The sequence below is a fragment of the Salmo salar genome, chromosome 04, assembly GCF_965601325.2.
Source record: "Salmo salar chromosome 04, fSalSal1, whole genome shotgun sequence".
Classification (NCBI taxonomy): Eukaryota; Metazoa; Chordata; class Actinopteri; order Salmoniformes; family Salmonidae; genus Salmo; species Salmo salar.
This window is the reverse complement of record NC_138294.1, coordinates 14,742,849-14,770,149: the sequence shown is the minus strand read 5'-3', so window position 1 is coordinate 14,770,149 and position 27,301 is coordinate 14,742,849. Positions and strand designations below refer to the sequence as shown.

General features: G+C 43.3%; 3 protein-coding genes across 4 annotated transcripts; all 3 read right to left on the bottom strand.

The window, feature by feature from the left end:
* Positions 1–1,394: 1,394 nt before the first annotated feature.
* Positions 1,395–5,682, bottom strand: LOC106602178 (uncharacterized). The gene is made up of 5 exons (XM_045716412.2): positions 4,940–5,682; positions 4,747–4,850; positions 4,584–4,644; positions 2,614–4,410; positions 1,395–2,311 (listed from the first exon to the last, which is right to left on the bottom strand). Exons 1-4 carry the CDS (start codon positions 5,244–5,246, stop codon positions 3,320–3,322), a joined length of 1,563 nt encoding a protein of 520 aa, XP_045572368.2. The 5' UTR covers positions 5,247–5,682; the 3' UTR covers positions 1,395–2,311; positions 2,614–3,319.
* Positions 5,683–15,178: 9,496 nt separating this feature from the next.
* zn135 (Zinc finger protein 135) lies at positions 15,179–18,676 on the bottom strand. 2 transcript variants are annotated; one of them, XM_082973780.1, is made up of 3 exons: positions 18,005–18,676; positions 17,840–17,903; positions 15,179–17,661 (listed from the first exon to the last, which is right to left on the bottom strand). In XM_082973780.1, the coding sequence occupies exons 1-3, from the start codon at positions 18,008–18,010 to the stop codon at positions 16,571–16,573; spliced, it is 1,161 nt and encodes a 386-aa protein (XP_082829906.1). In that variant the 5' UTR covers positions 18,011–18,676; the 3' UTR covers positions 15,179–16,570. The 2 variants fall into 2 exon arrangements, with proteins under 2 accessions (XP_082829906.1, NP_001167264.1); NM_001173793.1 differs by having other exon boundaries at positions 15,465–17,661; positions 17,840–18,287.
* Positions 18,677–18,810: 134 nt separating this feature from the next.
* Positions 18,811–23,872, bottom strand: LOC106602182 (uncharacterized). Its single transcript, XM_014194663.3, has 7 exons — positions 23,404–23,872; positions 23,117–23,307; positions 21,902–22,073; positions 20,696–21,702; positions 20,476–20,520; positions 19,455–19,598; positions 18,811–19,275 (listed from the first exon to the last, which is right to left on the bottom strand). The coding sequence occupies exons 1-7, from the start codon at positions 23,708–23,710 to the stop codon at positions 19,252–19,254; spliced, it is 1,890 nt and encodes a 629-aa protein (XP_014050138.1). The 5' UTR covers positions 23,711–23,872; the 3' UTR covers positions 18,811–19,251.
* Between the last annotated feature and the right edge of the window lie 3,429 nt (positions 23,873–27,301).

Below are 27,301 nucleotides of genomic sequence, written 5' to 3'. Positions count from 1 at the left end.
ACAGACGACTATATCAACCTTATTGCTTTGGATTGTGGGGCAGTAAGATCACAATGTCTAAATACAGTTAAGTGTAAAAACTGAAGGAAGAAAGACATAGGACAAAGATCTGTCAGACAATGGTAATAAAAGGCAGGATCATGTAGAAAAACACTCATAGGAAAGCAAAGCAACTCAATTCATGCTGGGGGTTTCAGATAGATGCATTTTGTAAAAATGTCAAGTTTGATTTTAGTTTAATGATGATGTAATGATCAAACTGTACAGAGTATTCATAGGTCTGTTGTTCAAAGTGAGATGGAAAATGCTTTCTGAATATGAAGACTTGCTGTTGTGGTGGAAGAGAGGAACTCATAAGGAATTAGAAACATGTAGGCTATTATTTGGGGAGGGAAATAGGATGGTACATCTAGTGATGACAGCTCTTTAAAAGTATTTTAGTGGTAGTTTAACTATTTGAATGAAAAAAAAAGCAGAGGCATGACATTTTAGGCCGAGCCCTACCCATGCTGGTGACGCTCAGGCCCTACCCTACCGGATCCCAATTTCTCAACACAAAATTAGAAACACAGTAACTTCCTCAATTAGTATCAATAGCTAATCTCGATCTGTCCCTTGCTTCCTGCACTGCCCCATGCGCTCCTCTGCGTGTGAGTACCCATAGCAACGGCTACATTTGGGCTGCTCAATGACAAGACAGCTGTTAGCTTACGTTAGCTAGCTACTTTTCGTCACTCTAAACTCCGACAACAGCTGTACCCTTTTATGGATATGCTAATTTATGCATGTTTGTAGTTATAGTTTATTAAATCAAATGTATTTATATAGCCCTTCTTACATCAGCTGATATCGCAAAGTGCTGTACAGAAATCCAGCCTAAAACCCCGAACAGCAAGCAATGCAGGTGTAGAAGCACGGTGGCTAGGAAAAACTCCCTAGAAAGGCCAAAACCTAGGAAGAAACCTAGAGAGGAACCAGGCTATTAGGGGTGGCCAGTCCTCTTCTGGCTGTGCCAGGTGGAGATTATAACAGAACATGGTCAAGATGTTCAAATGTTCATAAATGACCAGCATGGTCAAATAATAATAATAAGTACAGTAGTTGTCGAGGGTGCAACAGGTCTGCACCTCAGGAGTAAATGTCAGTTGGCTTTTCATAGCCGATCATTGAGTATCAATGTTTTAAATATTTTTTAGTTAGGATGGCCTGAACATGTGAAAATTGGTTTGGTGAATTTTAAGTTAGGATAGCCTGAATGTTTTAAAGTTGGGTGTTACGAATCCCTTTGGCCCAGCAGTCTAGGGGGGATGGATACGAGACCCGTAACATAAATCATGCAAATTATTATAGTGATAAAGAACAGAGAGAACCAAAAACCACATACAACTGAAATCTACCGTCAAACTCAAAAGGTTTATTTGAAACACACGGTAATGGGGTGTGAGAAAAGGGGCTGAGCTGGACCCAAGCAAAGAAACAATAATCGAAAACACCCCTAAACTAGACTAGCCTATTTCCACAACAGCTAGCTAACTAACCAAAAATACAGAGGGTGGTCCGCCCAGTTCTAACTAGGGTACTTAGACACAGTATTCCTACGGGTAATGTATGCCCATGGGCGACTTGTCTTGGTACCCCCTTTTCTCACCAAACAAACAGTCAACACTTTAACAAAAACAATACTCACAGGTGGGATGGACAAAGTGACATGTAGTTTCAAAACAAAAGAGATCAACACAGAGATGTAGAGCTAGGGACAGAGAGCTTGAACACAGAGAGATTGAGAGAATGAACACAAAGATTGATCTAGGGAGAAAACAACTGACTGGGTTTTTAAACCAAGGGAAAGGGGCTGTGATAGGTTGAGGGGGTCTTGTAGCTTAATTGGCCAAGGTGCCAGACCATTTTGAAAACCTACCTCTGTATTCCTATGGTTCTCATCCAAACCTATGTTAATTTATGAAACATTTTATTGGTTATAGTTTTAAAAAGTAGAAACAGTACCAGTCAAAAGTTTGGACACACCTACTCATTCAAGGGTTTTTCTTTATTTGTACTATTTTCTACATTGTAGAATAATAGTGGAGACAAACTATGAATTAACATATGGAATCATGTAGTAACTAAAAAATGTGTTAAACAAATGAAAATATATTTTATATTCTTCAAAGTAGCCACTCTTTGCCTTGATGACAGCTTGCTCAGGATGGTACGAAGGTTCCGCTGTGACCAGAGACAGGTTCCAGTAGCCTCTCTTCCCGTCCACATGCAGCACGTCCCGGAAGATCCACACCAGCGACTCCAGAGGAAGCTGCAAAGACAAAGTTAATTCAATGGTTTCCATATTGTATCTGTATATTGATCAGGTGCTAGTCCGGAACAATCAGTTTGGCCGCTAAGCAGTGATATATATATGAATTCTGATTGAATTGAATGGATTCTAATTCTACTCATTCTAATTCTGGGACTCAACAATTGCCACTTTGAATAGACAAGGGTTTTCCTAGGCTGAATATTATGGAAAGTGTAAAGTGATATCAAGATAGTTATATAAAGCCGTCGATAAATCTAACCATAATAAACCCTCTATAAAGTCAACCATTGACAGCCTACCATTCCAGGTCAGCACTCTCGCGTTGCACCTGCTTGGTCGCCAGATTTGTTTCAAGGGCCAGGAGTGTGCTGGCACCCAGGGAACCTGTGGCTTTTCTCTTAAGCCATGTCGATGTCCAGAAAGTTACTGTCATCGTCACGCTCTTCCCTGCACCCTCCTCCTCCCTATGTCCAGGTACGAGACGAGCCGAGCAGCGCACTCTCGACCACCTACAGGCCTAGCTCACCCAGGCACCTGTCCAGAGCTTCCTGCATTCGTAATTGCTGTTCTTTGGTTCACCCCTGCACCAATACAAATTCATGAGGATGTTTAAAATCTTCACCTGTAATAACTTAAACATTAACAGTCCACTCTGGATCAAGCATCAAGCCAGCTGAAAACACTACCACTACACACAGAGGGTAGTGTTCAATGTGGTAACTATCCAAACTGTTAAAAACACAGGGACCCAGTATGAAAACCACAGTAGTGTTGAGCCATTCCCCTTACAACTAGGGCCAGGAGTTTTTCCTTGGTCTGGTCACGTGGTGAGGAAAACCTCCTGGCCTTGCCTATAATTACACCAGGCAGAGTAGTGTGAAGTTGCCCCTACACACTGATCTTGGGTCAGTTTTAGATGTTTTCCTACTAATGGTTAAGGTTAAGATTGCAGAAGAGGAAGCTGATCCTAGATCTGTACCAAGGGGAAACTTCACCCTGGAACACTCAGGGCAGCACCATGTCCTGTGGCCTGCCACCAGTGTGGACGAGGAGGTGCCTCTTCATGTGACTGGACTGGGTGAAGCACTTCCCGCAGTAGACACAGTGAAATGGTTTTTCTCCGGTGTGAACCCTCTCGTGCATCTTCAGCTGGTGCCTGTGGGAGAAGCGCTTGGTGCAGTGGCTGCAGCCGTACGGTTTCTCCCCCGTATGGACCCGCATGTGACTCCGCAGTTGAGCCGGCTGAGGGAAGGGCTTTCCACAGAGGCTGCACCGGAGCTGCCTCTGGGTGGAGTGAGACGTTAGCTGTTGTGGCTGCTTTTCTTTGCCTTTCGATGAAAAATTGGAGCCTCTGTTAAAATTCAGGAAGGGGGCTTGCTTCCCTCTTTGGGGAACCTGGTGGAGAGTAACCCTTGGGGATGAAAAGCTGTTTAGGGAGGACAGTCTGTTGAAATCTGGAATCTTTGACCTTGATCCTACAGTTGTCCCTTGCTCTGGATGTTGAGTGTCAGAGGGACACTTTGTCTGTCCAGACTCCATTCCCCCTCTTCCTCTGTTGTCCACAAGCTGCCTGCTGTCTGAACAGACCTCTCCAGATGTCACCTCTTGGTCAGTTATGCTCCATTCTGAACTCATATCTGCCTCCACTTTAATGGGAACTGAGTCCACAATCACCACATCAGACACCCAGTCCAGAGAGCCCAAAGCAGACATGCAGACCCCAGAGTTACCAGACACCCCTCTCCTCTCTGGATGTCCAGACAGCCTCTTGGAGTCTGGCCCGGCATTGTGAGGAGCATTCACAGTTGGGTTGTCAGTCTCTTGGTTCTCTGTCCATTGAGACAGGCTGTATGATATGGGTTGATGGTCAGTTTCCCAGGTCACACACTCAGCAACCTGATGGTCCTGTCTCGCTCTGCTGTATTGTGATGCTGGATGCTGGAACGTCTGGTTTTCAGGTTCTATATTGAGTGAGGTGTCTGGAGCTCTGTGTCTGTTGCCCTGCTGGTCCAGAAGGTCTGTGGTTTCAGTAGATGATGAAGAACCTGGTTCTGGCACAACCTTCTCACTGCTCTCACTGACCAGTTGGACAATCTCTGAAATGGGTCAACATAAAGCACAGCATCAGCTTCCTGTAGTGGACACTGATTCTTTTTTGCCTTATTTATTAGTTATGGATAATGACTAAGAAGTTAATCAAATACTGCAATAAAGGCTTTACTCAACAATGTGTAAATTGCATAGATTTGATTAGTTACATAAAAATGACCTGTTCTGCTGGTGCCAAGGTTCTCCATTTTGATAAGAGGTGACTCTTGCATATCTGCCATCTGTTTTGTATTCATCAGAAACATTAGATTAGAAAAATATCCCTGCCACCATTTGAAATGAGAAAACAAATCCTCAATTTGACCGTGTCAATGACAACTGACCTGCATGCCCCCATCCTGGTCTGTCGCTGTGCATCTTGAGTCTTTCCAGTTCGTGACATCCTTTGTAAAGTTGTCCCCTTCACTGTAGGAAAAACGATTCTCCACTGCACCAGAAAAGATACACCCTCATAAACGTTATACATTCTACATTACAAATGATTTTAAACGCGTTTAAATAAGGTAAAACACCTACAATATCCATGTCTGCCTGTTGACTTTCCAACGAAGCTCGCTCTTGCTCGGGCAACAAGATCGGTGTCGCGCCTGTGAACTGTGCGTCGCAGGGCTCCGAATTTCTCTGCGCCCCGTTGAGAATTCTGGTATTTTGTCAAAAGCAGCTTCCTCCGCAGGTTATCGATTTCTTTCTGACTATGTGAAATTTCCAAACGTAAGGCAGCATGGCCGTCATCTACAAGTTTACATATTTCGGCAACGGCTGCATTCGCCAAAACCTCAATTATTGAAGCTAGCTGAGCATGAAAGGCGACGCTATCGCACATGTCCTTGGAACTATGTAAATGTTAAACAATTATGTTATAGTAAATTGCAGTATTCAGTCAACGATTTGAGAATTCAAAGTTCACAATGTAGACGGTAGACTACACACACAGAAATTCATTCCGGAAACAAAACGAAGGCTACTTCCTGAATTGTTTTTCAAAATAAAGGTTGGTTTTTAAATAAAAATTGGTTACACACACGACTTGTTAGTTCTACCTTTCAACGTTGCCACCCGTTGCTCTATCATGTTGTAGGTGCTACTAAAATGAATCTAATGTTTTGAAAATCCGCCTTCCTTGTCCTCTAAAAAATATTTCACTATTATATTCAAATACAAAAATACAGAATCCGCAAACAACCTGAATTTAAATAGAAGAAATATATTTCTTCAGTTAAAAATAAGTAAATATACGAGTAGGCTAAGGGTTAGTATTCTCAAAACGAACTGAAAGAGAGAAAGCACAACAAAATATAATAATCTGTAAATATAATGGATAAATAGCCAATGGGACTCCTAGCTAACAACATTTCATTTTTTGTTTTTACAAATTAGAATATTGTAAATGGAGAAAAAAACCATTGGTAACTTTACATTAAGTAAAGTTGTGGAGCTTGCTTTAGCTCTAAAAGTATTTTGTGGTAGTGGAAGAAGTATAAAAAGTTAACTATTTATATAGTTATAGTTGATAAATGTTTTAAATCATTTCAAGTTACAATGGCCTGAACATGTTAAAGTTGGTTTGGTCTATCTTGAACGTTCAAGAGTTTACTGTAGGTGAGTTATTTTATGCTAATTTCTGCAAATGTATATAGTTATAGTCAATAAGAGTTTAAAATAATTTTAAGTTAGCATAGCCTGAACATTTTAATGTTGGTCTGGTAGTTTAATTGGCCAAGGAGCAAGACCGTTTTCAATAGCTACCTCTGTATTCCTATGGTTCTCATTCAAACCGATGTTAATTTATGCAAATTGAAAATGGTTATGTTTTTTTTTTTAAATTGACAAGCAATCTAAGTATGGTCAGACCGAACCTGTCAACGTTGGTTTGGAGTTGATTGCTTAAAATGGTGAAAGAGGAGGTCTAAACAAAAACAAAAAAACATTTTTGTACCATTCTAGTCTATGGCCCCTTTTTCTGCCATTGAAATGCATTGGTATTCACAGCAACAACTCCGTTTGGGCTGCTGAAGGATGAGACAAACAGCTGTAACTTTTGATTGGTAGTAGATAATTATGTTCTGGTTCCAGATTTAAATACCAGAGAAGTAGACCTCAATGTCATACCCTCTAGGTTTTTATCTAAAGTGCTGGAAAAGTGGTCAAAGTTGCCGATTTGGGTCAAAAGTTTCATTGTTCACCGTGAATGGATGTTGGAAGTCTGGGAGTTGATGATGTCACAATAGGACCTTTAGAATATTGAATAAAAACTATGAAAGTGAATAAAGGACTAAAAGCTCAGTAGTTTAAAAAGTACAAAAGGGGCACCCGAGTGGTGCAGTGGACTAAGGCACTGCAGCTCGGTGCAAGAGGCGTCACTACAGACACCCTGGTTGGAATTCAGGCTGTATCACAACCGGCCATGATAGGTTTGGCCGGTGTAGGCCGTCATTGTAAATAAGAATTTGTTCTTAACGGACTTGCACATTTAAATAAAGGTTAAATAAAAAATGTAAAAAGATATAAAGAGTTCCTTGCAAGCACATTGGTCCTGACCTCTGCACATTTAAAGTTTGAATGCAGGGGCGGAAATCCCGGGGGGGACACGACCCCCCCATCCTGGGAAAAATATGATTTGTCCCCCCCAATATATCACTGAAACATAACTATGTAATTTAAATAATATTAATAATACGCAATGAAAGCAATTGTGCTGATTATAGACACTTAATAGCGCGTTTTTAAGTTTCAAAAGATTGCGACCCCCCCACCCTTTGCCTCACAATGGTTTGATCCACTGCCAGTTCCTTAGCTTGCTAGGTAACAGAGAGGTCGTATCTACTGTCTGAAAGGCACTCAATGCACGTAACTGACGTGAGGTTAATCCAGTCAATCGCGCACACACACTAGCTGAATATGCAGAGCTAGCGCGCAAATATTAACTATTAAGCTAGCTAGTACCTATTCCATTTATGTGGCGTCGTCAAAGATGGAATCTTTGCTATCGTCAATTTATTCCAAGATCAGCATGCAGATGATGTAAGTTAGTGCTTCAAAGTCCCTGCGATAAGGTTAGCGATAAACTGAAGTCCAAACTGAACAGAACTACACTCTCTTCTACCATTGTCTTAAATATATTTAATGGTCTCGTTGCAAAAGCTAAATTGTCGCAAGGGAACTTTTATTTATTTATTTTATTTCACCTTTATTTAACCCGGTAGCAAAGACTATAGCAAACACCACTGAAACTGAATTGGTGCTCGCTAGCTTTGCAAATTCAGCTATTGTTGGAAGCCAGCCAATATGAAACAAACTATTAAAATTACAAAAGGTTGCAGCATATGTTGTGTAAATGGTGAACTCATACAGCTGTCAACTCTTGTCATTTTAATCCGTTTCACATTTGCTAAGCTACCTTTTAGATCGAAGCCCAAATAGAATGATTGAAGATGATAGAAGCCCATCTCCTACTGTAAATAACCTACACACTGTGCGTGTAGCCAGCCAGCCAGCCAGGTAGAAAAATGGCAGAAAAATAAAAGACAGACATCAGAGTATTTTTCAATACACCAAAACGCATAGTAAGAACCCTAGTAGCCTAATATCACAAAGACTAGTTGATAAAATGTTCATAAGAAAGAAATGAAATTCTAATGGAAATGTTTCACAATAATGTCATTAGGCAGAGCAGGCAACAGATGGCACACAGACAGCAGAGTTGGGGACAGATATGCAGGGACAGACTGGCAGAGACAGGGAGTCTCAGGTAAGTTTGTTGAGTCTTTGTTTGGCAACATTATGAAAGGTTCTCAATTTTTTTGACTTGTAAAATAGGAACATAATTGGAAAATGCCATGGATAGCCCCACTCTCAACTTAAACTGGTGACTGAACTAAGATTTGTTAAAGGCAATGGTATTGCTGTTGTGATTGTTGTGTAGTTTTGGGTACCGGTAGTTAGGAGTACGGCAAACACCTTATTTCTTTGGTTCCTCAATATACATTTACCATATTACAATGTAGGCTATGTGTTACAGCACTACTTTTGGTGTCCCCCTCAGGAATTGCTCTTGAGAAAATATCATGTAATTGTCCCCTCCAAAGTTGATATCAGATTTTCGCCCCTGTTTGAATGACGTTCCTAGCTTAAAAGGTGTAAGAGGAGTAGCCTTCCAAATAATAATATGAAGTATGACAAAGATTTAAAGTGGGGTCTCTTGCATCACAAGCACCATTTCATAATCACATTGGTAATAGGGCTGTATGCAGCGAGTATGTAATGGTTTATTTATATCGTCATTTACAGTAACCTGCAACCACAAAATACTGGCTCATCTACTTTCAGATACTACTGGTGCTCAGGATTTTCCTGGCTATCAAGACTACTTGCTGCTGCCAAACCCTACGCCACGCCTCCAAAATGTCAGTTTTTTTTGTTTTTTTTTGTCTGGATCTGGGAACCTCTCCGAACATTCACCACCGAATGGAAACGCATGGGTCCGTCTGATTGGTCCAGAAACCGATGGGTTGGGCCAGAACACACTGGATTAAAACTGCAGTTAGAACATATTTTATTGGCCTGAATAATCTGATTGGTTAAAGACGATCCAATCGCTGATGACTATATTTTGTACAACACCCCTAGTGCCCCTCATCACCACAAACAACTTCAATGATGGCAGTCTCAGACTAAAGTATGTAGTGAACGACAGAGCAGCTGAAGAATTTCGTGTGAGTCCTCAGGCTAGCTCAGGATCAGATCTCTGTAAAATGAACAAATTGTCAGACAAGCCAGAATAGAAATAATGGAATACAAATGCACAAGTAAAGAATATAAAACCTATGGGACACAGACACTTATGAGGTGTTTGTGCGCAGTGTTGAAGTACAATAATGTTTGTAACAATGTAACAACCAATCTTTGAATGAGATTTGCGACCAAAAACATTTTGGGGGAAAGGTATGGTATAAATAATGAAATTCTCCTCAGAGCGCTGCATGACATTGAATCGATGAGTTACACTCCCAAAAAATTGCTTGTGTCCCACAATATTTTATACTAACTTTCACTATGGAGTACTTCCTGATGATTTCATTTCTCAGGATGGTGTAGAAGGTTCTAAAGACCAGAGAGACTCTCTTCGTGTCCACATGCAGCACATCCTGGAAGATCCACTCCCTAAGCAGTGGTGTTAAATATAAAAAAAGAACAGTAAAGCTACATTTCAAACTGTAGAGTATAAACTCAGCAAAAAAAGAAACGTCCTCTCACTGTCAACTGCGTTTTCAGCAAACTTAACATGTTTAAATATTTGTATGAACATAAGATTCAACAACTGAGACATAAACTGAACAAGTTCCACAGACATGTGACTAAAAGAAATTGAATAATGTGTCCCTGAACAAAGGGGGGTCAGAATCAAAAGTAGCAGTCAGTATCTGGTGTGGCCACCAGCTGCATTAAGTACTGCAGTGCAACTCCTCCTCATGGACTGCACCAGATTTGCCAGTTCTTGCTGTGAGATGTTACCCCACTCTTCCACCAAGGCACCTGCAAGTTCCCGGACATTTCTGGGGGGAATGGCCCTAGCCCTCACCCTCCGATCTAACAGGTCCCAAACGTGCTCAATTGGATTGAGATCCGGGCTCCCAGACCATGACGGATCCTCCACCTCCAAATCGATCCCGCTCCAGAGAACAGGCCTCGGTATAACACTCATTCCTTCAACGATAAACGCGAATCCGACCATCACCTTTGGTGAGACAAAACCGCAACTCATCAGTGAAGAGCACTTTTTGCCAGTCCTGTCTGGTCCAGCGACGGTGGGCTTGTGCCCATAGGCGACGTTGTTGCCGGTGATGTCTGGTGAGGACCTGCCTTACAACAGGCCTACAAGCCCTCAGTCCAGCCTCTCTCAGCCTATTGCGGACAGTCTGAGCACTGACGGAGGGATTGTGTGTTCCTGGTGTAACTCGGGCAGTTGTTGTTGCCATCCTGTACCTGTCCCACAGGTGTGATGTTCGGACGTACCGATCCTGTGCAGATGTTACATGTGGTCTGCCAATGCGAGGACGATAAGCTGTCCGTCCTGTCTCCCTGTAGCGCTGTCTTAGGCGTCTCACAGTACGGACATTGCAATTTATTGCCCTGGCCACATCTGCAGTCCTCATGCCTCCTTGCAGCATGCATAAGGCACGTTCAGGCAGATGAGCATAGACCCTGGGCATCTTTCTTTTGGTGTTTTTCAGTCAGTAGAAAGGCCTCTTTAGTGTCCTAAGTTTTCATAACTGTGACCTTAATTGCCTACCGTCTGTAAGCTGTTAGTGTTTTAACAACCGTTCCACAGGTGCATGTTCATTCATTGTTTATGGTTCATTGAACAAGCACGGGAAACAGTGTTCAAACCCTTTACAATGAAGATCTGTTTAATTATTTGGATTTTTACAACTTATCTTTGACTTATCTTTGAGTTTATTTATATTAGTGTATTTATTATATGAATGTTAATCTAAGCATTCTTTTCAGTAGCATCATGTATGGAGAATCAAAAACAAAGAGTGAGCGGTTTCACATCTGATATTAGGAAAGCAGGAAGGTGAAGTTCTATGTGAGATAAATCTACAGGTACTGTACTCACCTCCAGGAGATGAGGTTTCCCCAGACCATGGCAGTTGTGGGGTGAGTGAGTAGCTTGGTTCTACAATGCTGGTGAACATCTTAACCTGTCTAGCCTACTCAAAACAGAGTCACAATGGAAATGAATAAACCATAGAGAATTCTGATTGAATGGGTTCTATGAATTCTAATTTTGGGACTCAGAAACTCATTGCAACTGGCATGTGAATAGACAAGTGTTTTTCTAGGCAGAATTTGATGTAAATGGTAAAGGGGTATCAAGATAGTTCAATAAAGCCCTCTATAAAATCAACAATATTAAATCCAACCACCTACCATTCCAGTCAGCACTCTCCCTCCTTGTACCTGCTGGGTCATCAGGTCCATTTCCCAGGGCCAGGAGTGCGCTGGCGTCCGGGAACCTGTTGCTGTGCTCTTGTGCCATGTCTATGTCCAGAAAGAGGTCATCGTTGTGCTATTCTATGCGCCTTCCTCCTCTTCCTGCATCCAGGTAAGAGATGAGCCGAGCAACGAGCTCTCAACCACCAACAGGCTTTGCTCACCCAGGCACCTGTCCAGAGCTTCCTGAATTCTTAATTGCTGTTCTTTGGTTCACCACTGCACCAATACAAATTCATGAGGATGATTAAAATCTTCACGAGTAATAATTTATACATTGTCAATGACTCAGGGCTCCCGAGCATCGGTCTAAGGCACTGCATCTCAGTGCTAGAGGCATCATTACAGACCCTGGTTCGATTCCAGGCTGTATCACAACCAGCCGTGATTGGGAGTCCCATAGGGCGGTGCACAATTGGCCCAGCTTCGTCCGGGTTAGGGTTTGGCCGGAGTAGGCCATCATTGTAAAAAAGTATTTGTCCTTAACTGACTTGCCTAGTTAAATAAAGGTTAAATCAATCGACTCTGGATCAAGCCAGCTGAACCAACTACACAACCACTACACACAGAGGGTAGTGTTCAATGTGGAAACCATCCAAACTGTTAAAAACACATAGACCTTGAACGAGATGGAGCTCGAGTAATTGACAAATCTTAATCTGACCTCCACTTCAAGTTAAACCCCATTAGCTTTAGTCAAATACACCATGGCGGCTACAAAAAGGCGACATTACATGTGGCATTTTTACCCGGGCTCGAGCAATAGCCACAAAAAAAGCCTCCAAGAAACAGCTTGCTTCAGAAAAAGCCATAGCACCATTAGCCAGGATCATGAGGACCTGTCCCTTCCGAGGCCTAACAACTGCCAACCTCATCCTCTATTGAAGAAATTCTTTGAGCTGAGATCCCAACGTACAGAACTCAACATCAAACTAGATGGCATTAACTCTCAGCTCAGTGCGATAGAGGGCAAAGTGACAACCCTGGAAAATGCCCTGCCTGCCATCAAAAACAAGATAGCCCTCACTGTGGGGTGCCTGGATGAGGCAGAGTGGAGAATCCTATCCATTGAAAACTCATTGGCAGACGCTATGGAAACAATAACCTCTTCTAAAACGAAAATGTAGCATCTGGAAAACAAAACAGAGGAGTGCATTTAAACAGGAATAACTGTGTTTTATTAAACCTGGCCGAAAAAGAAAAGGGAAACAGCCACTGATCTGCTACCTGCAAGACAGACTCCCCGAGTGGCTCCACCTATCCCCCGACAGGCCCATAGGCCTGGGGAGAGCTCACCGAGCACGGAGGTCTCCACCAGCAGCCGTCGCGCCCAACCACCATACACTTCCTGAGATTCACCAACAAGGAACGAGTGCTACAGGTGTCGAAAATCCACACCATTACAGTGGGGAAAAGCCAAACTCACCTTGCTCCAGGACCTTTCAACTGGAACACGCCGAAAGCACCTAGAGTTGAACAGCCCTTAACCCTTAACTAACCGAGGCATCTTCAGGGGATGCAAATACCCAAACGAGTTCAGGATTCGTCACCAAGGAGCCCTGCGACACTTCAAAACTCACGATTACTAAACAGAAATACCATGAGTATAGCAATAGGCCTAGCAGATTGTTTGCATACCAATTAAAAAGAGCAGCCAGTGTACAATCATGGCCATCTGAACAGCAGATGACGAGGTCCCATATGATCCAAATAAGATGTAACTTTTCATGATTTGTACTGCAAAATATACAGATGCAGAACTCCATTAATTCCTAGAGAATCTCGCTACCAAACTATCAGAGACCGACCAAGAAGATCTCAACTCCCCCCTCACTCACGAGGAGGTCCGCGAGACAATCATCTCCATGCCACCTAACAAGTTCCCAGGGCCAGACGGATTTCCCAGGGTTCTACAAAGCTTTTTGGCCCCAGCTTAGCCATATTTTCATGCCAATGCTGGATGATTTTTGCAAAAATGGAGCTCTCCCAGACTATGTACACAGCCCACATTACAGTGTTGCTTAAAAAAGACAAGGACCGTCTCTCCTGCACATCCTGTTGGACTTCGACTACAAAATAATTACCAAATTGCTTGCCAAAAGACTAAACACTCTTCTCCCAAAATAATAAAAGCAGACCAAACTGGATTTATTAGCGACAGGTAATGTTCTGATAACAGTCGCTGTCTTTTTGATATTATAGACCAAGTAACTGCACAGAAGACCCCTGTCCAGCTGGATGGAGTGGACCGATCTGTTCTCAGTCTGGCCTCAAACTTTAATCAATGGATGAAGTCCCTATATTCTCATCGAAATGCCATGATGTCTACTAATGGTCTGAACTCTGACAGATTCTCTTTGGGACGTGGTACAGACATGGACGCTCGCTGTCCCCTCTGCTCTACTTGTTGGGGACGGAGTTGATGAGGAGCAATCCAAGTATTATGGGTGTTTCTGCAGTCGGCCTTCAGCACAACATTTCTCTCTACTCGGATGATGTTTTGCTCTACAAATCCAACCCTGAGAAATCCCTCCCTCCCATTTTAGACACAATTGCTCAGTAAGGCAAGTTTTCAGGATATAAGATACATTTGAACAAATCCATTGTTTTACCTCTCAATATTCCTGAGTGGCGCAGCGGTCTAAGGCACTGCATCTCAGTGCAAGAGGAGTCACTATAGTACCTGGTTTGAATCTAGGCTGTATCACATCCGGCCGTGATTGGGAGTCCCATAGTGCGGCGCACAATTGGCCCAGCGTCGTCCGGGTTTGACCGGAGTAGGCCGTCATTGTAAATAACAATTTGTTCTTAACTGACTTGCCTAGTTAAATAAAGGTAAAAGAAATCTATACAAACAAAAAAAAGAATAATGAAGTCACTTTGCCCATTCCTTGGAATCTTTGTTACACTAGATCTGAATTGCCTTTTCAAAGAAAACTATCTCCCACTCCTGGATCAAATCAAGAATGATCTCCGAACCTGGACTAGTTTAGTCGTCAGAATCAATGTGATCCATATGAACATCCTCCCTAGACTGAACTATTTATTTCCCATGCTCCCATGCTATCTCCCAGTTTCCTTTTTCAAAACAACCAACCAAAGCATCACCAAATTTATATGGGGCAATAAAAAACCTAGGATCAAGTTCTCCACTCTATTGAAACCTGAATATCAGGGTGGTCTTGCCCTTCCCTGCCTTCAATTGTCCTACTTGTCTGCCCAAATTTGCAACATGTTAACATGGATCACAAACAGACAAGACTATGTGGATTCAGACAGAGGCCCAATCCTGTGGTTCATTGCCCCGAAGCTTAATTATATTCACTAATAACTTTAGTGAAATGGGTAGGTAGCCTAGTGGTTGGAGCGTTGGGCCAGTAACCAAAAGGTTGCTAGATTGAATCCCCGAGCTGACAAGATAAAAATCTGTCGTTCTGTCCCTGAACAAGGTAGTTAACCCCCTGTTCCTAGGCCGTCATTGTAAAGAAGAATTTGTTCTTAACTGACTTGTCTAGTTAAATAAAGGTTCATACATTTTTTTTTTAATTACCTAAACTTGTGATTTACAACACCCTACTAGCAGGACTTCAAGAAATACCTGGGCATTTCCTCCCAAATACGCTCTCACACGCCTTTAGTATGCAACCCAGACTTGCTTTAGACCAACTTCCATCTTTGGCATACTCTAGTGATCAGGACCTTTTCAGACCGGTTTCATCAGAACACAACTTCACTGAAATACTCTCAAGAGCTCTGCAGTGAATTCTATGCGGCAAGATGCAATTTAATTATCTTCAAATTAGACACGTAACTTCCTCATTTCACTTCCAAGAGGAGATTTAGAGCTCAGCCCAATGAAGTTGAGACCCTTCTTCCTACATCACAATCCATCAAAGGCAAAATCTCCTATATCTTTAGACTCCCATCTGGGAAAAGGACCTCTGACTATCAGTGAGGAGTTATGGACGGATGTTTGCGACAGGGTAAACTGCTCCTCTACCAATATAAAAATGAAATAATCTATTAAAAAAATGTTTGTACAAATTGTATTACACCCCAGTGAGACTCCATAGAATGAATACAGACATTTCTCCTGATTGTAAAAGATGTACATCTGAAAGCAGTGGAGGCTGCTGAGGGGAGGACGATTTATAATAACTGGAATGGAGTAAGTGGCACCAAGCACATACAAAACATGTGTTTTGATACCATTCCACCAATTCCGCTCCAGCCATGACCACGAGCCCGTCGTCCCCAATTAAGGTGCCACCAACCTCCTGTGTCTGAAAGTGGAACTTACATGCACATATTTTGGCATTGCGGGGAGACTGACAGATTTTGGCAATCTATACACACTGCTGCATAGAAAATATTAGATATAGTTTGACATGACACCATGGCTCTTCTTAATGCTTAGCAGGACTTTGTTCTTGATCTAAACACAGAAAATGTGTTTATGACTATCACATACTTTGCTAAAAAAAGAAATATTCTACCAAGGTGGGCTTCTAATTCCTGTCCTACATTTAAAATGTGGATTGACCAGATTGTTGACTTTCTTCCTCTTGAAAAGCTCCCTTGTGACCTCAGCAAGAGACGGTGCAGGTTCAATTGACTCTGGTCTCCACTACTCAACTATATTTCAAACTGGACAGAATGGGGAGATTAAGGAAATGTGTGTATATACACATGTTGTGTACAGTGCTGTAAAACAAGTTATTTGCTCGTTGTCTCAGCTAAAGCTGGAAATAGCTAACACGTTCACGGATAGTGCTGCTGCAAATGTGTTGTTTGTTTATGTTTTATGTCTGCCACATCTGTGAATGTGGATTGTTGTGTTTGTTGATTGAAAAACAAGAAAACTTAAATACTTCCAATAAAACAATACAAAAACACATGGACCCAGTCTTCATAGGAAAACCCCAGTAGTGTGGAGCCATTCCCCTTACAACTAGGGCCAGGAATTTTTCCCTGGTCTGGTCATGTGGTGAGGGAAAACTCCTGGCACTGCCTATCATTATTGTGAAGTTGCCCCTAGATGCTGATCTTGGGGCAGTTCTGCATTTTTTTAGAACAAATGTTTAAGGTTAGGATTGGGGAGAGGAAGCTGATCCAAGATCTGTACCTAGGGGAAACTTCACCCTGGAACATTCAGGGCAGCACAACGTCCTGTGGTCTGCCACCAGTGTGGACGAGGAGGTGCTTCTTCATGTGGCCAGACTGGGTGAAGCACTTCCCGCAGTAGACACATTGAAACGGTTTCTCTCCGGTGTGCACCCTCTCATGCATCTTCAGCTGGTGGCTGTGGGAGAAGCGCTTGGTGCAGTGGCTGCAGCCGTACGGTTTCTCCCCCGTATGGACCCGCATGTGCCTCTGCAGGTGCGCCGGCTTGGGGAAGAGCTTTCCACAGAGGCTGCACCGGAGCTGCCTCTTGGTGGAGCAAGACGTCAGCTGTTGCGGCTGTTTTTCTATGCCTTTCAATGAAGAAGTGGAGCCTCTGTTGAAATTCGGGAAGTTGGCTGGCTTCCCTCTTTGGGGAACCTGGTGGAGGGTAACCCTTGGGGATGAAAAGCTGTTTATGGTGGACAGTCCATTGAAATCTGACATCTTGGACCTTGATCCTACAGTTCTCCCTTGCTCTGCATGTTGAGTGTCAGTGGGACACTTTGTCTGTCCAGACTCCATTCCCCCTCTTCCTCTGTTGTCCACAAGCTGCCTGCTGTCTGAACAGACCTCTCCAGATGTTGCCTCTTGGCCAGTTATGCTCCATTCTGAACTCATATCTGCCTCCACTTTAATGGGAACTGAGTCCACCATCACCACATCAGGCACCCAGTCCAGAGAGCCCAAAGCTGACATGTAGACCCCAGAGTTACCAGGAGCCCCTCTCTTCTCTGGATGTCCAGACACCCTATTGGAGTTTGGCCCTGCATTGTGAAGTGCATTCACAGTTGGGTTGTCAGTCTCTTGGTTCTCTGTCCATTGAGACAGGCTGTATGCTATGGGTTGATGGTCAGTTTCCCAGGTCACACACTCAGCAACCTGATGGTCCTGTCTTGCTCTGTTGTATTGTGATGCTGGATGCTGGAACGTCTGGTTTTCAGGTTCTATATTGAGTGAGGTGTCTGGAGCTCTGTGTCTGTTGCCCTGCTGGTCCAGAAGGTCTGTGGTTTCAGTAGATGATGAAGAACCTGGTTCTGGCACAACCTTCTCACTGCTCTCACTGACCAGTTGGACAATCTCTGAAATGGGACAAAGTAAAGCACTTCAGTGTCCTTTAGTGGAGACTGATTCTTCTTTGCCTTATTTATTGGTTATTAATAATGACTAAGAAGTTAATCAAATACAGCAATAAACATTGAAGGCTTTACTGAACATAAAGTGTAAATTGTATGGACTTGATAAATTTAACAAAAATACCTTCCGGTCTGCTGGTGCCATGGTTCTCCATTTTGATAAGAGGCACCTCTTGCATATCTGCCATCTGTTTTGTATTCATCAGAAACAATTTATTAGAAAAATATCCCCACCATCATTTGAAATATGAAAAAACGAATCAATTTGGCCGTGTCTATGACAACTGACCGGCATGCCCCCATCCTTGTCTGTCGCTTTGCGTCCTGCGTCTCTCCAGTTGGTGGCATCCTGCGTAAAATTTCCCCCTTTACGGTCGGCACAGCGATTCTCCACTGCACCAGAAAAGAGAAACCATCAAACGTTATATATTATACATTACCCGTTATTTTGTACGTTTTCAAATATGGTAAAACATGTTTTTAAAAACTACAATATCCAAGTCTGCCTGTTGACTTTCCTTGGAAGCTCCCTCTTGCCCGGGCAACAAGATCTGTGTCCCGCCTGCTCATAGTGTGTCGGAGGGTTCCGAATTTCTCAGCGCTTCGTCGAGAATGCTGTAATTTTGTCAGCAGCAACTTCCTCCGCAGGTTCTCGATTTCTCTCTGGCTATGGGAAATTTCCAAACGTAAGGCAGCATGTCCGTCATCTACAAGTTTGCAGATTTCGGCAACGGCTGCATTCGCCAAAACCTCGACGATGGAGGCTAGCTGAGCGTTAAAGGCGACTGTATCGTACATGTCCTTTGCACAATGTCAATGTTAAACACTTATGTTATAGTAATTTGAAATGAAGTGTTCAGTCAACGTCTTGAGACTACACAGTTTTAAGACCATACACGTTACACTATTTTTCCATAAACAAACATTTTTCGGCTACTTCCTGGATAATCTTTCGAAATAAAAGGTTGGCTTTTCAAAATAAAGGTTGCTTACACACACGACTTACGTTCCAACATTGCCACCTGCTGCTGAATCATATTGTATGTTGCAAATGTTTTAAAAATCAGCCTGTTGTGAATTAAATCAAACACACACTGTCATCCAAAAATGATTTTACTATTTAGTTCAAGTACAAAAATACAAAATCAGCATACAACTGAATTATAAATTAATAAATAGATTCCTTCAAAAAAGTAAGTAATTTGATGAGTAGGCTAAGGGTTAGTAGTCTCCAAACTGAAGCACTGCACTGAGAACGCACTCTAACTCTGAACAATGTAAGAATAGAAAGATATACAAAATCTGAATATAGAATGGATAAATAGCCAATGGGATTTCAGATAGTCATCAGCGATAGCAAAACAACTAAATAACATTTTTCTTTTTGTTTTTACAATAAATGAGAACGTTGTAAATAAAAAATAAACATTTGTAGTAATAACATTGGTAACAGGTGTGTATGCAGTTAGCATATAAGCATATTATGTAATTCACAGTAACCTGTAACCACAATGTACTGGCTTCTCCTTTCAGTAACTACTGGGGTTCAGGATCAGATCTCTGGAAAAGAAACACAGAACAGATTGTCAGACACGTTCCTTTATCTGGAAAGATTTTGGGGGAAACATATGGTACATGAAATTGTCCTCAGAACACTGCATGACATTGAATGAATGATTTTTTTTGTTGCCTGTTTACCATATGCTTTTTTTTAGACGTATGTGGTTGTCGATACTAACCTTCCCTGTGGAGTACTTCCTGATGATTTCATTTGTCAGGATGGCATTGAAGGTTCTGCAGACCAGAGACAGGTTCCAGTAGCCTCTCTTCCCATCCACACGCAGCACGTCCCGGAAGATCCACACCAGCGACTCAAGAGGAAGCTGCAAGAAAGTGCATCAATTCAATGGTTCCAGTGTTTTAGCTGCCTATTTTGGTGAAGTGTTCGTTGTTGAACATTCGGTTCCTAAAGCAGTGGTGTTGTATATAAAAGAGGCCAGAAAAGTCACTAGGTAGGCTACATGTCAAACTTTAGAAGGCATTTATGGGTGATTCCTCACAAAACTAGAGCCAAAAATTATAATTTGGGGGATTTTCACTCAATTAAATCTATATTAGTGTCCTTTGGAGGAAGGATTGTTGACATTTGTATCTTAAATCAGAATTAAGAACCCTTCTATAGATTACATTGTGAAAATACCCCAAATCATGGTATTTTTTGGTTCTAGTTTCGTGAGGAATCATCCTAACATAAGTATATTTATTATATGAATGGTAATCTAAAACGTTATTTTCAGTTGCATCATGTATGGAGAATCAAAAACAAAGAGTCAGCGGTTTGGCTAACCGGGCTATCTGCATTGTGTCCCACCCACCAACCCCTCTTTTACGCTACTGCTACTCTCTGTTCATCATATATGCATAGTCACTTTAACCATACCTACATGTACATACTACCTCAATCAGTCTGACTAACCAGTGTCTGTATGTAGCCTCGCTACTTTTATAGCCTCGCTACTGTATATAGCCTGTCTTTTTACTGTTGTTTTATTTCTTTACCTACCTATTGTTCACCTAATACCTTTTTTGCACTATTGGTTAGAGCTTGTAAGTAAGCTTTCACTCTAAGGTCTACACCTGTTGTATTCGGCGCACGTGACAAATACAACTTTGATTTGATTTAAATCTGATATTAGGAAAGAAAGAAAGTGATTTTCTGCCAGTTCTAGGTGGGATAAATCTACAGGTACTGTTACTTACCTCCAAGAGATGAGGTTTACCCAGACCATGGTACCTCTGGGGATTCTGGGAATAAAGAAGAGGTGAGTGAATAGCTAGGTTCTAGAGTACTGATCTCTGAGTTGTATTGAATCAGTGAGATAATCAGACATTGTCTTTTCATTTGGCCTACCACTCTCCACTATTCTCTATAAGCCCAACCATTTTAAACCCGCTTTAAACCCAACCATTGGCAGCATACCATTCCAGATAGCACTCTCTCGCCTTGCAATTGCTGGGTCGCCAGGTCCGTTTCCTGGGCCAGTAGTGCGCCGGCTTCCAGGAACCTGTCGCTTTGTTCTTCTTCCATGTCGATGTCCGGAAAGAGGTCATCGTCACGCTCTTCCCTCCGCCTTCCTCTTTCCTGCGTCCTAGTATAAGTGTAGCCGGGCAACGAGCTCTCGACCACCAACAGGCCTTGTTCGCCCAGGCACCTGTCGAAAGCTTCCTGGAAGGCTGACGCCGTCACATTCACCTTGTGTTTCCTCTTCATGTGGTTCTTGAAATTCTTCTTGTTCAGCCTGATTCCGCAGAGATCGCACTGGACCTTGGTGGCACGGCACCAGGGTGGCACGTCCATCTTGGATTCGGCCAGGTATCTCCTCAGGGCCTCCTCGTTCTCTGCAGCGATGTACTCTTCGTGGTGTTTCCTCTTCATGTGAACCTTGAAGTTCTTCTTGTTCAGGATGATGCCGCAGTGGTCACACTGAGTCTGCACAGGAACTGCGTCCCTTTGGGAAGGTCTTTGCGGTCTCTCGGTCTCAATCTGCGGCGTCGTAGGGGAGCTGTACGCGTCGGGCAAGCAGGGTTCCGAATCCTGGCGTGTGACCGGATTGTGACTGGCAGAAGCATCTGGTTTTTCTATTGGAGGTGTGTCTGTGTTTAGAGTTTGAAGAGCGACTGGTAATCTCGGAGGGGTGGCAGGTCTGGAGCTTGAAGGGACGGCAGGTATAGATGTGAGAGGCAGGACAGGTGTGGATGTTGCAGGGGCGAGAGGTCTCCGGGCTGGAGAGGGACATTGCTGGAGGGCCGGAGCAACAGATGGAGATTGAGCTTGGACACGGGCAGGTCTTTGAGTCCCGTTCCGCTTTCTGCAAGCTCTGAAATGTTCTATAAACAACGCTTTTCTGCAGAGTACATGGTCACAATAGCTGCAGTGGTAGTGAGGGTAGTCTCTGCACGTCAGTTTGCAGTTGTAGACGATGTACTCTGACAGAAAAAGGTGACAAGAAAACAGTCAGTATAAAAAAAAAAAGAATGTTAGATAGTGACTTTAAAAAGTGTATAAGGACATTAGCACGTGTTGGGTGGTTGGCATTCGTACAACTCAATTGAACAACTACAAAGCATTACTGAGTACAAGGAAATCGTTATTTTCTGACATTGCGGTTTCCAAAGTTCCCCTCACCGTCATTCTGAACGGCACTTTTCAGGTGGCTCTGGATGTGTGGGATGATCCGGTGTAACTCGTTGGGTTTGAATGAAGACGGTCGGCAGAAGGGGCAGTGGTAGAGGGAGCAGCACGTGGTGCATGGTTGTATCTTGGGAGATTCGCCAACTCGGAAACTGGTAATATGTTGCTGTGGAAAAACAAAGACAATAATGAATAGTCAAAAATAAAGAGAAAATGGTCAGAAAATCCAGAGACGCAAATTCTACACGGTCCCAAATTGGGGACCAATAGTTCAGCAACATGCAGATACAAAATGTTTTGTAGAGAAATTACAATTCTTTGTTTCCTACATTAATATATCAGAAAGCCATGTCCTGTCTACTCTACACAACATTATCAAAAGTATGTGGACACCTGCTCGTCTAACATCTAATTCCAAAATCATGGGCATTTGGAGTTGGTCCCCCCTTTGCTGTTATAACAGGCTTTCCACTAGAAAAACAGCCCCAGACCATTATTCCTCTTCCACCAAACATTACAGTTCATACTACACATTGGGGCAGGCAGATTCTTCCTTTGGACTGCCAGATGGTGAAGTGTGATTCATCACTCCAGAGAACGAGTTTCCACTGCTCCCGAGTCCAATGGCGGCGAGCTTTACACCACTCCAGCCGGCGCTTGGCACTGTGCATGGTGATCTTAGGCTTGTGTGCAGCTGCTCTGCCATGGAAACCCATTTTATGAAGCTTCTGATGAACATTTATTGTGCTGACGTTGCTTCCAGAGTACTCGGTAGTGAGTGTTGCAACCGAGGACAGACGATTTTTACGCTCTACGCGCTTCAGCACTCGGCGGTCCCCTTCTGTGAGCTTGTGTGGCCTACGACTTCTCGGCTGAGCCATTGTTGCTCCTAGACTTTTACACTTCACAATAACAACACAGACAGTTGATCGGGGCAGCTCTAGCAGGGCAAAAATTTGACAAACTGACTTCTTGGAAAGGTGGCATCCTATGACGGTGCCATGTTGAAAGTCAATGAGCTCTTCAGTAAGGCCATTATACTGCCAATATGTGTCTATGGAGATTGCATGGTTGTGTGCTCGATTTTATACACCTGTCAACAACGGTGTGGCTGAAATAGCCGAATCCACTAATTTGAAGGGGTGTCCACATGCTTTTGTATATATAGTATATTTCTATCTTTTATTTACTATGTGTACAGTTTCTTACCTTTCTTGGTATGTCACTGGAACTGACTATGGGGTCAGGGGTCATTGCGGGGGGCCCAGTGTTCTCATTGGAACTGACTATGGGGCCAGGAGTCAGTGTGGGGGGCCCAGCCTCATCAGTTGGTACTGTGGATACCTCTTTCCACAGAGCGTGCTGATTGCCATTGACACTGTCCACCTCAAGATTGTTAACTGGAAAAGAGAAAGTGAGAGGTCAACTTGACCAATTCTTGGCAAATCATTAGCTCAAAGGCTGACAACAGGCATTTAGAAAAATCGGTAGCCTACTTTCGTCTTCGTCAGCGTTGCCCGCATCTTCGGCATTCGCCGCGGGTGAATCGCCCGAAGAACTGTTGATTATTGGTAAGTCGCCGGTGACAGGCGTCAGCCCTTTGCCACTCACCGACCTGTACCTCGACTCCGCCAGGCTGAGTTGCTTCTCTAGCAATAGGATTTGCTCCTTGCTTTGAGAGACTTCTACACGTAACGCTCCACAGCAATCGTCCACTAACTTGCAAATCTCGGTCACAGCAGCTGAGGCTAGTATGCCCATGACAGAGCTTATCCGTTGATGCAAAACACGCGTTACCGACATTTTAAACACTTGTTTTTGTGAAACCTTGTCACAACTACTGCTAGCTATGAAGATTCAAAACGTCTAATAAACGTTTTTGTCCCCAGCTTGTTCACGAAGTAGTAATATCTGTAAGAATACCTGGAATGTTGTCAATGCGCCGCCATCTTTAATAACTGTGTCCTTGCGCACGCATCCGATCAGCGTTCAGAAAGATTAGACAGAAAGCTAGAAAAGCGCCACCTTCCGCGTGGAGACTAGAATGTGCATTATCCAGAGTCAAATCTTTGAGCACTAAATATTATTTTGGGTCATCTCTGACTACAGCTTGCTAGAGAGGAAAAGCGAATGAATTATTCCTACGGTTTGCAGAATCATTGTTTAACATTGAGTAAATCAATGTTTTTTATTATAGTTATTGGTTATCATGTTATCATTTTATACATTTTTTTATTTCACATTTATTTAACCAGGTAGGCTAGTTGAGTACAAGTTCTCATTTGCAACTGCGACCTGGCCAAGATAAAGCATAGCAATTCGACATATACAACAACACAGAGTTACACATGGAATAAACAAAACATACAGTCAATAATACAGTCGAAAAAAGAAAAAAAGGTCTATACACAGTGAGTGCAAATGAGGTAAGATAAGGGAGTTAAGGCAATAAATAGGCCATGGTGGCAAAGTAATTACAATATAGCAATTAAACACTGGAATGGTAGATGTGCAGAAGATGAATGTGCAAGTAGAGATACTGGGGTGCAATGGAGCAAGATAAATAAATAAATACAGTATGGGGATGAGGTAGATAGATGGGCTGTTTACAGATGGGCTATGTACAGGTGCAGTGATCTGTGAGCTGCCCTGACAGCTGGTGCTTAAAGCTAGTGAGGAAGATATGAGTCTCCAGCTTCAGTGATTTTTGCAGTTCGTTCCAGTCATTGGCAGCAGAGAACTGGAAGGAAAGGCGACCAAAAGAGGAATTGGCTTTGGGGGTGACCAGTGAGATATACCTGCTGGAGCGCGTGCTACGAGTGGGTGCTGCTATGGTGACCAGTGAGCTGAGATAAGGCAGGGCTTTACCTAGCAGAGACTTGTAGATAACCTGTAGCCAGTGGGTTTGGCGACGAGTATGAAGCGAGGGCCAACCAATGAGAGCGTACAGGTCTCGTGGTGGGTAGTGTATGGGGCTTTGGTGACAAAACGAATGGCACTGTGATAGACTGCATCCAATTTGTTGAGTAGAGTGTTGGAGGCTTTTTTATAGATGACATCGCCGATGTCGAGGATCGGTAGGATGGTCAGTTTTACGAGGGTATGTTTGGCAGCATGAGTGAAGGATGCTTTGTTGCGATATAGGAAGCCGCTTCTAGGTTTAATTTTGGATGGGAGATGCTTAATGTGAGTCTGGAAGGAGAGTTTACAGTCTAACCAGACACCTAGGTATTTGTAGTTGTGCACGTATTCAGAGCCGTCCAGAGTAGTGATGCTGGATGGGCGGGCAGGTGCGGGCAGTGATCGATTGAATAGCATGCATTTAGTTTTACTTGCATTTAAGAGCAGTTGGAGGCCACGGAAGGAGAGTTGTATGGCATTAAAGCTCTTCTGGATGTTAGTTAACACAGTGTCCAAAGAGGGGCCAGAAGTATACAGAATGGTGTCGTCTGCGTAGAGGTGGATCAGAGAATCACCAGCAGCAAGAGCGACATCATTGATGTATACAGAGAAGAGAGTCGGCCCGAGAATTGAACCCTGTGGCACCCCCATAGAGACTGACAGAGGTCCGGACAACAGGCCCTCCGATTTGACACACTGAACTCTATCAGAGAAGTGGTTGGTACACCAGACGAGGCAATCATTTGAGAAACCAAGGCTGTCGAGTCTGCCAATAAGAATGTGGTGATTGACAGAGTCGAAAGCCTTGGCCAGGACGATGAATACGGCTGCACAGTAATATCTCTTATCGATGGTGGTTATGATATCATTTAGGACCTTGAGCGTGGCTGAGGTGCACCCATGACCAGCTCTGAATCCAGATTGCATAGTGGAGAAGGTACGGTGGGATTCGAAATGGTCGGTAATCTGTTTGTTAACTTGGCTTTCGAGGACCTTAGAAAGACAGGGTAGGATAGATATAGGTCTGTAGCAGTTTGGGTCTAGAGTGTCACCCTCTTTGAAGAGGGGGATGACCGCGGCAGCTTTCCAATCTTTGGGAATCTCAGACGATACGAAAGAGAGGTTGAACAGGCTAGTAATAGGGGTTGCAACAATTTCGGCAGATAATTTTAGAAAGAGAGGGTCCAGATTGTCTAGCCCTGCTGATTTGTAGGGGTCCAGATTTTGCAGCTCTTTCAGAACATCAGCTATCTGGATTTGGGTGAAGGGGAAATGGTGGTGGCTTTGGCGGGTTGCTGTGGAGGGTGCCGGGCAGTTGACCGGGGTAGGGGTAGCCAGGTGGAAAGCATGGCCAGCCGTAGAGAAATGCTTATTGAAATTATCAATTATAGTGGATTTATCGGTGGTAACAGTGTTTCCTAGCCTCAGAGCAGTGGGCAGCTGGGAGGAGGTGCTCTTATTCTCCATGGGCTTTACAGTGTCTCAGAACTTTTTTGAGTTTGTACTACAGGATGCAAATTTCTGTTTGAAAAAGCTAGCCTTAGCTTTCCTAACGGCCTGTGTATATATGTTCCTAACTTCCCTGAAAAGTTGAATATCATGGGGGCTATTCGATGCTAATGCAGAACGCCACAGGATATTTTTGTGCTGGACAAGGGCAGACAGGTCTGGAGTGAACCAAGGACTATATCTATTCCTAGTTCTAAGTTTTTGAATGGGGCATGCTTATTTAAGATGGTGAGGAAGGCACTTTTAAAGAATAACCAGGCATCCTCTACTGACGGGATGAGGTCAATGTCATTCCAGGATCCCCGACCATGTCGATTAGAAAGGCCTGCTCACAGAAGTGTTTTAGGGAGCGTTTGACAGTGATGAGGGGTGGTCGTTTGATCGCAGACCCATTACGGATGCAGGCAATGAGGCAGTGATCACTGAGATCTTGATTGAAAACAGCAGAGGTGTATTTGGAGGGCGAGTTAGTTAGGATGACATCTATGAGGGTGCCCGTGTTTACGGATTTGGGGTAGTACCTGGTAGGTTCATTGATCATTTGTGTGAGATTGAGGGCATCAAGCTTACATTGTAGGATGGCCGGGGTGTTAAGCATGTCCCAGTTTAGGTCACCTAGTAGCACGAGCTCAGAAGATAGATGGGGGGCAATCAATTCACATGTGGTGTGGCAGAGGATGGTCTATAGCAAGCGGCAACAGTGAGAGACTTGTTTCTGGAAAGGTGAATTTTTAGAAGTAGAAGCTCGAATTGTTTGGGTACAGACCTGGATAGTAAGACAGAACTCTGCAGGCTATCTCTGCAGTAGATTGCAACACCGCCCCCTTTGACAGTTCTATCTTATCTTATAAATGTTGTAGTTAGGGATGGAGATTTCAGGGTTTTTGGTGGTTTTCCTAAGCCAGAATTCAGACACGGCTAAGACATCCGGGTTGGCAGAGTGTGCTAAAGCAGTGAGTAAAACAAACTTAGGGAGTAGGCTTC